The sequence below is a fragment of the Rattus rattus genome, chromosome 2, assembly GCF_011064425.1.
Source record: "Rattus rattus isolate New Zealand chromosome 2, Rrattus_CSIRO_v1, whole genome shotgun sequence".
Lineage (NCBI taxonomy): Eukaryota > Metazoa > Chordata > Mammalia > Rodentia > Muridae > Rattus > Rattus rattus.
The window spans coordinates 101,662,524-101,675,460 of record NC_046155.1 but is presented as its reverse complement, the minus strand read 5'-3'; the positions used below and the strand labels follow the sequence as shown (position 1 = coordinate 101,675,460).

The 12,937-nt window shown below is 38.6% G+C and overlaps 2 protein-coding genes across 2 annotated transcripts; both read left to right on the top strand.

Moving 5' to 3' along the window:
* Positions 1-999: 999 nt before the first annotated feature.
* Positions 1,000-1,937, top strand: LOC116894007 (olfactory receptor 51I1-like). The gene is given in 2 exon segments (XM_032895723.1): positions 1,000-1,564; positions 1,567-1,937. Coding segments are annotated over 2 exon segments (936 nt in total).
* A 9,232-nt stretch (positions 1,938-11,169) lies between these two features.
* LOC116894006 (olfactory receptor 51J1) lies at positions 11,170-12,123 on the top strand. Its single transcript, XM_032895721.1, is given in 3 exon segments — positions 11,170-11,470; positions 11,473-11,735; positions 11,737-12,123. Coding segments are annotated over 3 exon segments (951 nt in total).
* Positions 12,124-12,937: the final 814 nt, after the last annotated feature.

The following is a 12,937-nucleotide window of genomic DNA, read 5'->3' as shown; positions in this document are numbered from 1 at the left end:
TCCTCATGCTGAGTAGAGGAAGTTTTCTCACATTAGCAAGCAGAGTCACATGCCCTCTTCTTGAGAGGTGTTTTTCTCTTTGATAAGATAATTAGATTCACTGTCTCCTCAGGGAGGGCTTCAGGGGTGTCACAAACACACATTAGTGTTCTGTTCTCATTTCTGCTGAGTTCACTCAGGCATGTACTCCGAAAGATTTATATTCTTGTCCATCACCCACTCACACATTGAACCTCACAGTCCACTGTTTAGATAACCAATGGTGGAGGAATTTTCTGAAAGAACACAGACCTGGTCAGTACTCAGAAACATTCCAGTGAGCAAAATGCTCCTTCCCATCACCCTCTGATGCAGACTTATTCTGTACTTGCCTCGCCCTCTGTGTGTAAAGCCCAAAGGGATCCTACAAGAGATCCTGATGAAAGCTGAGCCCATCTTACAGATGATTTACGAAAGTAAAGGCACATCATTCTGTATTCTCAATGCTTTGTTGTGTAAGTGGTAGAAATGAGATTTAGGAGTCTTTGTCACGTGCCTGGTTCTATGTACAATTAAAATCATTTTTCTTTAATTCCTATCTTTAGCCGCCACTGGAAATTAAATATAAATATACTTAAATTTACAGAATGCCTAGTTACTTTGTTTAATTAATTTTAGTCTTTCTAATGAATGCCTTCTTTCTCTAGAGAAAGGGTAACAATACATTCTTGAAAGTTAAACACCATTAGATCAATAGGAGAAATCAATTTGACTTGTGATTAGTACAGCCACTTGTCATATTGTCTTCTATATACACTTGCCTACAAATCCTGACAGATTTTATATTGCGCTGATGGTCACATTGAATTGATCATAACATAGGAGAGATATAAATTGGTAGGCTATAACAGACAAAAAAAAATCTGGTGTCTTTTTATCTATAACAAGTTACATTTTATGTCAGGTTATATCTGTGGCACTGACAAACCAAAGTCCTCAGAGGAGTCCAAGCACAGGAAAATGATCAACAGCAGTCAATTCACCCCAGAATATTTTCTGCTGACTGGTTTCCCTGGTCTGGAAGCATGGTACCCTTGGCTGATCTTCCCATTCTGCTTCACGTATATTATAGGCATTGTGGGCAACACCCTCATTCTGACTGTGATCAGGAAAAACAGTTCTCTGCACCAGCCGATGTTCTTGTTCCTGGCTATGCTGGCCTTCTCCGAGCTCGGTGTCTCTGCTTCGACCCTGCCCACGGTGCTAAGCATCTTTCTGTTTGGTGCCAATAAAATCTGCTTTGAAGCCTGCCTTTTGCAGATGTTCTCCATACATTCATTTTCCATCATGGAGTCAGGAGTTCTTCTAGCCATGTCTGTGGATCGCTTTGTTGCCATCTACAACCCACTCCGCTACACTACCATCCTGACTCTGCCCCGTATTGCTGGTACCAGTGTTACACTTGGACTGAAAAGTCTGTTGCTCATGTTCCCCCTGCCTTTTCTCCTAAAGTCTCTGCCTTTCTGCGGCCACAATGTGCTCTCCCATTCCTATTGTCTGCACTCAGATCTAATCCAGCTGCCCTGTGGGACACTCGTCCCAACAGCATTTTGGGGCTCTGCATCGTGACTTCCACTTTTGGGCTGGACTCACTGCTCATTGTTGTCTCTTATGTGCTGATCTTGTACACAGTACTAAACATTACCTCTGGGGAGGGGCGGAGGAAAGCTCTCAATACTTGTGTGTCACATATGTGTGCAGTTCTGGTGTACTATGTGCCTATGATCAGCGTGGCTCTGGTACATCGCTTCATGAAGCATGCTGTACCTGCTGTCCGCCTGCTTCTGGCCAACATCTATCTTCTGGTACCACCGATGCTCAACCCCATCATCTACAGTGCTAAGAACAGGCAGATTCGCCAGGGGTTAATACAACTCTTTCTTCAAAGAAAATATTAAAGGCATTGGCCCACCTATTAGAGCCCCCCAAAACCAGTCATATCACTAAAAGTAGGAGTGTGTGTGTGTGTGTGTGTGTGTGTGTGTGAGAGAGAGAGAGAGAGAGAGAGAGAGAGAGAGACATTAGTTTACAATGCTAGAATACTTCAAAGTATCTCGTGTTAATGAATGCATAGATAACAAACATTGCCTTGCAGCACATGTGTCAACCTAAATTGATAGTTTGTTCATTGGTTCTTAAACTAACAGTTCCGATGCTCAGCTCTGGCCTAGGTTTATAGTCTATTTCCTTATCATGGCAGATACTTAAATGCAAAATTCTCTCTAGCACTATTCAAGATAGTGTATTTGTTTTGCCCAAACAAGAATATAACAGGGCTGTAGATGGCTCATCTGTTAAGAGCACAGACTATTCTACCAAGCGACAAAATTTGGTTGCCAGAACCTACTCAACTACCTGCAACTGCAACTCCAGCTCCAGGGGATATTTTAATGTTCTCTTTTCAAATTTGGAAGGATCCACAGCAGGAGCTGGAGAAATGGCTCAGTGGTTAAGAGCACTGACTGCTCTTCCAGAGGTCCTGAGTCCAAATTCCAGCCACCACATGGTGGCTCACAACCATCTGTGATGGGATCCGATGCCCTTTTCTGGTGTCTGAAGACAGCTATAGTGTACTCAGACAATAAATAAATAAATAAATAAATAAATAAATAAATAAATAAATAAATATAAAAAGAAAGAATTAGAGGCACTCAGATGCACATACAAAATAAGTAAACAGATAAATAAAAAACAAATAAATAAATATGATCTTTTCAAAATGAAAATTCAGTGTTCTTTTTCTTTTAAATTTTGTTTTGTTTGGATTTTTTTGGTTTGTTTGTCTGTTTATTTTCTAGAGAGGGAGAGAAAAAAAAGGGTGTGGAATTGAGTGAAAGAGGAAGTAGGAACCATCAGGGAGGAGGTGAAGGAGAAGACACACCAAACAGAATATATTGTATGAAAACAATTGTTTCAACAAGAATAAAAATATTCTCACAAATCAGAAATGGATAAATAAGTAAACTAGGGTTTAACTGTACCATGGAACATTCTATATTAGTCAAATGACGCTTCAACCTTATAGGTACTCAAAAGTTAAGCAAGAAATTGCAAATTTTATATTAAAAATGGTTATAAATTAATCAATTTGTCTATTTATTTTTAAAACACATTCAATTTATAATAATAATGGTTATCTGGGGGAAGCATACCATAGTAAAGAAAAGAACAAAGAGAAATAACACATATACTCTGGGTTTTTTTTCAAGAATAAGTTATCCAATTGTTTCTTTGTTGCCATAATTTTATCTTCCCTCACGGATTATATATAAGATATAGACATAGGTATAGATATAAAACTTATTCAAACCTTGGGACAATTAGAAGCACAGATTCATGTGGCTGAACATATACATGGTTAATGACACAGTGAAGTATGTTGGACATTTATAGGCTTGTATATGCTAGAAAATAAATTATTTAGCCTGCGAAGGCTTATGGATATAGGGGTAACCAAACACTCCCTGGCTAGTTTTGGGGCTACCCCACAAGAGTAAATTCAGGCTTAGTACTACAAATCTAGTCCAAACCCCACAATTTGAGAGGTCACAGACTCTTGGAAGACAACCTACTGTTGTTGTTTTGCTAATAACGGTCATGTTGCCAGGCCTCTTCCCAAGTACCTTTCATATACTACAGATTAGAGCTGCTCTCAACTTGGATCAGAGCAGTGTATTTTCCTGTGGGAAATGGTTTACAACAAGACTCAACTGATCAGAGAGCTGAGGGTAGATGACAAGGAATACTTAGTAGTCAATAGGCCATTGACAGCTCAGGGAACATCACAAAAGAGGGGCAAAAAGAAGATAGAGTCACAGACAGTGAAGAGTACTGTAAACTGTTACCTCCTGGACATGACATAGATTTCACGCTCATAAACTCACAGTAGCTGTGGTAATATGCACAAAATTAAGCCAATTAAAACTACAATAGAAGAAGGGAGAACTTCCAAGGCCCCATCTCTTGCTGAAGAGAGCTATTGGCAATCAATGGCTTCTGGCAGTAGGAGAGTCACTTTTCCTTGAAAGTGGGGTCACTTTTAGGCTGTCTGTGCAAAGGTAAATGTTTCTACTCATGTGCAAATACGGATCTCACAAATTAACTTTATGGATTATTATCTTTAAAAAGGATAAGAAATTGGGAAGGATATTTGTTAGGAGAGAGTTGAAGGGAATTAGAGGAAGGATTGTGGGTAAATAGGATGAAGATAAGTTGTTTAAATTACTGAAATTTTAAAAATTAAATTACTATTTAAATGGCATCAAAATTTGCTGTAGATACACACTGAGATAATTAAGTGAAGAGCAAAAGACATGGGTATGCACACTAGACATTCTCAGTCAGCCTGAGATTTTGAAATATGAAGTTTCAGAAGAACTTGCACTAAGCTGACATCATTGTGACATAACAAACCAGATGTTGATAAACTTTCTTTTAAATATTTTTGACCAGATTTTCAAATGTTCTATTCATCTGTAGTCACTTCCAGCAGTCACCAGGATGGCTTCCCATTCCACGCTGCTAACAGTAGGTTTTCCTCTTTGTTCTCACATTTAACTAGTCATCCACAAACTATATGTCTTAATGTCTGTCAACCCAAGACTGTTTCAAGCCCAGCAAGGCATGGACTTCATCTCCTTTTTGTCTCTCACTGTGTCTATGCACTGGCCTGTCTCTGTAGTGCCTGGAATATAGTAGACACTTAATAAATACTTGGTAAGTGATCAAATAAATTTCTGGCTGAATGAACACATTAGATAGATAGATAGATAGATAGATAGATAGATAGATAGATAGATAGATGATAGATAGATAGATAGATAGATAGATAGATAGATAGATAGATAGATATAGACAGACAGAGAGACAGATAGATGATAAATATTTGACCTTTGTGTTCTTATTCTTCTACTGGCTGCATCATTCCAATTCATGATACTACATGTCTCTTATTCTTTGTCCTTTTTTTCATTTATTTTTTGACTTCTCTTATTTACATTTGTATTTTTGTTATTCACCAACTTCATAAATGAACACAATATGTTCGATTACTCTTTCCCTTAAACCTTCTCTGAACCCCTTTTCATCCCCATCCATATCCCTCACTGCTCAGTTTTTCTTATTGATGCATATGAGGGGAGGAGTAATCATTGTCTTCAATGATATATTCACTGACGACCTCAAAAGACTCCAATAATATATTGTTCCACTTCAATGTGCTCAGATGTATGACCTAGTTAAACTAAGTGGGTCACAAAATATTTTTTCACTTTTCTCACTTACTTTCTAAGGAAATACTAAAAAAAGAAAACCTACAGACAAACAAAGCAAAACAACAAAAAATATGGGGGAAGGCTGGTTTAAAAAAAATAACACTGAACTTATAAATAAGTACTCATAGTCTTGGTATAAACCTGATTTTCAATGGACATTCCCAGAAACATTTGGGAGACTTTTGAAAAGACACATGCATGATTTAATCTAACCGTAGTTGGGTAATCTGTGGTTATATCTGAAGACTTAGTATGGTATATTTGGAGAGAGATTACTGTTGTTGCTCTTGTTGTTGTTATATATCCTAATCATGATTTCCCTTCCCTCCTCTCTTCCCAATCTCTTTACCCAACCTCCACCCCTCCCAATACAATCCACTCCTGTTCAGTTTCTCTTCAGTAAAGACTGTCCTCCACGGATGTCAACCAGTCATGGCATATTAAGGTGCAGTCAGACTAATCATCGTCTCTCCTATTAAGGCTTGACAAGGCAAACTGCTTAGAGGAAAGGGTCCCAACGGCAGACAACAGAGTCAGAGATACCCCTGCTCTCACTGTTAGGAATCCCACAAGACACTCAAGCTGGGCACCTGTAACATATGTACAGAGGGCCTCAATCAGGCCCATTCTGGGCCCAGGATAGGTGATTCTTGGGTTTTCTTGTGGTTTCCTTTACCCCTCTCCCTCTTACAATCTTCTCAGGAGAATGTTAAGTGGGAAGAGAATGTATGGGACATCTGTTAAAATTACAAAGACTTCAAAACATCGTATTCAATCTCGTATTAACTAATAGTATTATTCAGGAGGTAATGGTGAAGAAAACCTTCACATTTATAGGCACATAACTTTAAAATTTTATACCATTAAACAACTTAATAATTTGCCATAAGATGTGGAGATAAATAGTTTAAGCTGAAAATTTGAACATGGGCTTTTCCCGAATATAGTTTTAACTTATTATAGTGGTCTGTGGCTCCTTTATCCATGGGAAAAGCTCACTCCTTCTCATGGCTTCTGTCCTTTGCTAAGCCATCCATGGTACCCACTGTGCCCCATCTCTGTCCCACCGATTAAACCCCCTGTGGTAATGAAGAATGTAAATATTCTTTTCTTCTTTCTTCTGACACACTGAGACCCACGCTAACATTCCATCACTTACTTACATTCTCTCCAACTTAGATTAGGAGCTCCTAAGAAAGATAAAAATAAAAGTAGGCTGTATTTTTCTTTCAGAGCATGTAATTTACTCTAGAGATCTCCATTCTCTTCTTCTTGTTGCTGCTGCTGTTGTCTCACATCATCTGTTCTGAAAATGAATTAACCACAATAACATTCTTAGAAAACATTCCTGCATTTCCTTGCGTTTCTAAAGTAACATTTCCTGGAAGACTCCATTCGTGTTCACATTTATGTTTCAGCGTGACCTTTAAATATCTTTTCTTTGCAGAATGATAGAGTGTGCGCTGACTGTGTAAGAGGTCAGAACACCTCTTCATATTTGCTCTGCTCTTACAGACTTTCACCTAATTTTTCTACTTTTTTAAAGTCTCTCAGACCACTCTTGGTTTATTATATCTAGATTTTGTATATATTTGTGTATATGCTATCATTTAAAGCATTTTTTGCTAACTATATAATTATACACAGCCTTCTCCTCTCTTGGAAAACTAATTGCACAAAGAAGACACTTCCAAAAAAAAAATCTTAGTAAATCTTAAAATTGGATTATGGTGAATTTTAAGTCAAAATGTGTTTAGATAGTATTTTATCTGTAACTGATGCAATAATTACACATACTTACATTATTTTTCACACAGTTAAATACTAGATAATTGAATCAAGATAATGTACCATATCCATGCTTTAGCCTTTCTGTGAGGTGATGGGATTCACAATCCTGTTTGCTCTTTATTTTAAAAGAGACAATGTATTAAAATAGGTAATTATAGTTATCCTAGTATGCAGTAATAGAATACCAGGATTTGTTCTTCTTTTTAACTATAAAATTATGTATTTAACCAAAGTTTTTCTCATCTCCCATCATTCCCTTGTTTTCTTTAGCCTTTTCTAATTTTTAATCTAACTTTAATTTCTATATGACTGTTTTTAGATAACATAATGTCCTCCAAGTGTTTGCTTTCATTTTCCATTGTAAGGATATAAAATGTTCTAAGTAATTTCTATATATTCCTTATTTAATTATCATATATGATAACTCTATCCATACTCATTTTCATACCCATGTTTAATTTCCTTAGAGGCATCTGATATTACGAAAGCAGTATGATTACTTAGATAATTGCTCTTCAGGGAACCTGACTCTGTCTCTTTTACTCCACAGATGGAGCTTCTGATTGGCTTTAAAAGATGCAAGGCATCATTCTAGCCACAGACCTATGAAGCTAAGGAGGCATGGGCCAAGAACTTGCCAAAGCGAGGCTCTCTGGTCACATCCAGTATTAAGAGGTAAGTGCTCAAGCCTGTGTTCTCCCAGCCTTGCATCCTAAAGCAGCTTCAGCAAGATTTTAACCTTCTACCACATATATATCAGAGGACATCAATGGGAGGAGAGGCCCTTGGTCCTGGGAAGGCCTGATGCACCAATGTAGGGCAAGCAGGTGGGAGAGGGTGGGTGGGTAGGAGAGCACCCTCATAGAAGCAGGGGGAGGGAGGATAGGATACGGGGTTTCCAGATGGGAAACCAGAAAAAGAGCTAACATTTGAAATGTAAATAAATAAAATATCCAATAAAAATATAAATAAATAAAAAGATATCAACCTTCACCCCTGGTCAGAGCTCTGTAGCTTTGTCTCTAAACATGTGAGGTGGAAAGACAAGAAGACTAAAGTCAGCTAAGGGCAAGTTAACAAAACAAGATCATAGGTCATAGGTTCTAGAAATCGTTGTTCTAGTGTAACACTTCTAGTATATACTTCTTGTGTATCACTCATGCAGCTTGTCAGGATGCTCATCTATAATGGAAACTGCATGTTTTCTTGCTTCCCACATAAATGCAGTGATAGTTTCAGTCAGACAGTGATAGGAGAGAATAGTGTAATTAGATACCTTGGGGATAAACTGATCTCTCAGAGAATACTTTATAAAAGAAGATTGTTTGCAAGAAATACTAACACTTACTCATTGCTAAAAGCTTATGATAAATGTTCAGACATATTGTCTGAGGTAGATAGTAACATTTCTGTCTTGAACAGTAAAGAAGCAAATATACACACGAGTAGAAGAAGATGCACTTTACACAGGAGTCACCTTCCATTCTGTCCAGTTCCAAGACCGTGGGACTCCGTGTATTACATTCTTATCTTTCTGTTGATATTCTCTGAATCATTATTCTATTCTGTGCTGTTGGGTTTTTGTCTTCATAACTAAAATGATCCCTTTTTATCAACTCCCAGCCTTTAAAACACGTCCTAAATTCAGGAGCACAACTATGTTAAGTGATCTTGCAAGAACACATGCTCCTGTATGACTGCAGGGATTGGAGAAGAGGGATGAGAAAAAAACAAAAATGCAAGGGCAATAGAAAAAAATCATCAGAGAACAAAGGGCAGGGAAAGTAAGGAAACAGGGAGCCTCGTTCTCAGAATCTACCAAGATCAGTCTGTTCACTATCAGGTTTCTCGAGGTGTGGCAGGCAATATATGTCTGCAGCAGGATCAAGGATTCAGTAAAGCAAGTTACAAGGAAGAGCTTTTCAGTCCAGGAGATTCACACTTGACCCACTTAAGGAACTAAACGTTGAGGCTTGTGTTTGAACATATCTCTGTGTGTACAATCACTTGTTCTGAGGTCATTGATTTGCTCCTTACTGTCTCCACCTTAAGCTACAGCACAGCCCACAGTGCAGATCTTTCCCAAACCTGATACCTGCTGAGTTAACCTGCATCCGAAAGTGATGAGTACCAGGATCCCATGTGCAGGAGCAAAATGAGAGCTGTGCTTTTCCATAGCTATCTTTGATATTTTCATAAAAGGTTTAAAAGACTATGGTTTTTAATATCCCAATATATCCACAGTTTTCATTTTCTCAGCCTGCTATATCACACGTGGACCAGGGCAGTGAGTTTTTTTTCCTGTTAGGCATTGTCATCCTGTTGACATTACTTACAGTGTCATCATCTACAAAGTTCACAGTTAAAAACTGCAAAATTAATTTACAAAGAAAATTACAAAAAGTATAATGGTTTACATTGATTTATGAATTTATGTTGGCTCACATGCATAGCTATCCTCAGTTGCACACATTCCACAGGCGGCAAGTTAGAAACACCTGCAAGATACATCTCTCTTCTCTACTTAACCTTGAAACTTTCTGCTGATCCTCAGATCTGAACTGAAATGGTTTATTGTAAGTAAAGCTTTCTCTGGGTTTAAAACTAAATTAATTTCTTTTAGAACTTTATCACAGAATCCTGAACTTTTCCATCCCAGGATGTAATATGCATGAGAAGAAGGCTTTGGGATACTCAATGAAAGTGTCTGAGCAGCAGAACAAGTACATGTGCTCTCTGTTTTATGGCTAAAAGTTCCAGAGACTTCCTGAGTAAGTCCAGAACTCTATACTTTCTTCATCATATATGGTGACTGGTGGAGAAAAATGCTAATTGGGTATAGGCCAGTAATTCAGAGAGAACTTAGTAATACCTCACTTAGAATAATGAATTCTCTCTGTTGCATGGCTTCACAAAAGAGTCACACAAGATAATTTGTAACTTAGGCTTGCATGTGTGTGTACGAGTAGATAAGCAGAGAGCTGGGAAAGGAGAGGATGCATTCATGAACGAGATAAAAATCTACCATGAGATATTCTCTCCTATACTCCCTGTTCAGAATGTGTTTATAATATTCTACTGGCCCAGACAACATTCTGCTAGGAAGGTGCTTTCACATCTGATGACAACAATTTCTGTCCAGGAAGTCATCCTTACTGAATATGTGCGTAGACTATTAGTGTTGCTGTTGTGAGTTCAGTGTTGTGTCTAAGATTTAAAAAAATATCCTGACAAATAAGGTTAGCAGTTTTGGGACTGGAAAGGTGGCTCAGAGGTTAAGAGCACTGACTGATCTTCCAGAAGTCCTCAGTTCAAATCCCAGAAACCACATGGTGGCTCACAACCATCGGTAATGAGACCTGATGCCGTCGTCTGGTGTGTCTGAAGACAGCTACAGTGTACTTATAAATAATTTTTTTAAAAAAAAAAAGGTTAGCAGTTTTTAAAAGCACCTGTCAAAAGATATTGGGTATTATCATCACAGTATTTTCATAAGCAGTAGTCTTTTACAAGTAAGCCAGCCTGGCTTCCAGTTCATTATAAGTCACCCGGTCAACTGGACACTGTCTTTCGAAATAATTCCTCCAGGCTGTATTCACTGACACAAATCAGCCTTCCCTTCGTCCTCCATCATTCACTACCTACTCATTGGGTTTTTTAAAGTAGTTGTCTTGTACTTAAATATTTATTATTAACATCTGTTCACCTATTGCAAACATTAGTGCTTTATTCTGGGATTGCATATTAGTTGTCTCTCAAGTGGCTTCTATTAGCCAGGAGTGTCCCCACCAGCACAAGATGACCATTTCCTTCTTAGCAGTTTGGGTGTATACTTTTCTCCATCTGTAACTTCTTTGTAACAGAGAAAGAAACTCCTTGACAATGCAAAAATTTGGATGGGAATCAACTGACAATTGTGAAAAATAATATCTTTGGTGACATGAATGAAAGTTTGTTTTCTTCTCTTTTGTTAACTCCCAATTATTTTTTCACAACATAATATAATCTCAGTAGGTTTTTTTGTGACTTTTGAGGTGGCACGTCCCCCACGAGATGAGATTTCAGCATGAAGAATTCCAGTAGCTCTGTGGGGTTCTTACCTACAACATTCATTTTGGTTGGCATCCCAGGACTGGAGACTGAACACATCTGGATATCCATCCCCTTCTGCCTGATGTACATCATCATCTTCCTTGGGAATGGCACCATCCTTCATGTCATCAGAACAGATGCTTCCCTACATCAGCCCATGTATCTCTTTCTTGCCATGCTGGCATTGGCTGAGGTTGGTGTCTCTGCCTCCACTCTGCCAACCGTGCTAGGTCTCTTCCTTTTTGATACTACAGAGATTACCTTTGAAGCATGCCTTCTCCAAATGTTTTTCATTCATTCTTTCTCCATTATGGAGTCGGCTGTGTTGCTGGCCATGTCTGTGGACCGCTTTGTGGCCATCTACAGTCCACTACGTTATACAGCTATCTTGACACTGCCTCGCATCTTTGGCACAGGAGCTGTCATTGGACTGAAAAGTGTTATACTAATGGCCCCATTGCCTGTACTGTTAAGGAGACTGCCCTTCTGTGGTCACAATGCCCTCTCTCATTCCTATTGTCTCCACCCTAACCTTATCCATCTACCTTGTGGGGACATTTCTATCAACAATATCTATGGACTTTTCGTTGTTACCTCCACTTTTGGGATAGATTCATTGCTCATCGTGGTGTCCTATGGGCTTATACTCCATACTGTACTGGGAATTACCACTGGAGATGGGAGGAAGAAAGCACTCAACACATGTGGTTCACATATCTGTGCTGTGCTTGCTTATTATGTACCCATGATTGGCTTGTCTATGGTGCATCGCTTTGCACATCACGTGTCTCCTCTGCTACAGACCATGATGGCCAATGCTTATCTCTTCTTCCCCCCTGTCATCAACCCCATTGTCTATAGCATTAAGACCAAGGAGATCCGTCGTGTCATTATCCAAATGCTGTCAGAAAAGAGGTTGAGAGTTTAGTGGAAGTTGTTAAAACTGGGGGATATTTTAGTTGGCTTATATCATCACATGTGATCCAGTTTCATGTGGAATGTCTGATGTAAGCTTAAAGCCCAATGTCTAGGAACTGTGGATGTGCTCAGTGGTAAGGATTGCATACTGCTTTCAGAAGGAACCCATGTTCTCTTTTCAGCACGCACACTGGACACCTCACAGCTGCCTTCAATTCCAAGTCAAAGGGTAACAGACTCCTCTGGCCTCCATCAACACATGCAATTCAACAAGACACATACAGATAATTAAACCAAAATAAATATTTCTTCAAAGGTGCAGTGTCTTGTAGAAGGATATTAGAGTCTGATTCTTTAACTAGAATGGTATGACAAGTAGATGTAGTTTTTTTGTGATGGATCAGTTCACAAACATGGTATTTCATGCCATGCCATGTGGCATGCATGCCTAAATGCATTGCCTTGTAAAGTTGGGGCAGAAATGCAAGAAAGAATGTTTCTGTAGAACACCTCATTCTTCATAGGCAAATGAAACTGACATTTGAAAGATATCTGAGAAACCAACTGTACTCTCTACCCTAGGAAGAAAGAAAATAATCAGTGTTGCATCTTCTTAAATCTCTGAATTACACAGCAGGTAAACTGATCCTTCACTTCCATGCTGTCCAAAGAGGTTCCCAACAAAGATGCTGATGTGTCATTTTCCCAGCTCTTCCAAGGCCCCATACTAGGGTTCTCTACAATTACAAGTCCTGCATATGATACAGACCTGCACATTATATAGGATATTAAAGTTGTTCCACACATCTGCAGAGAAACAAGGT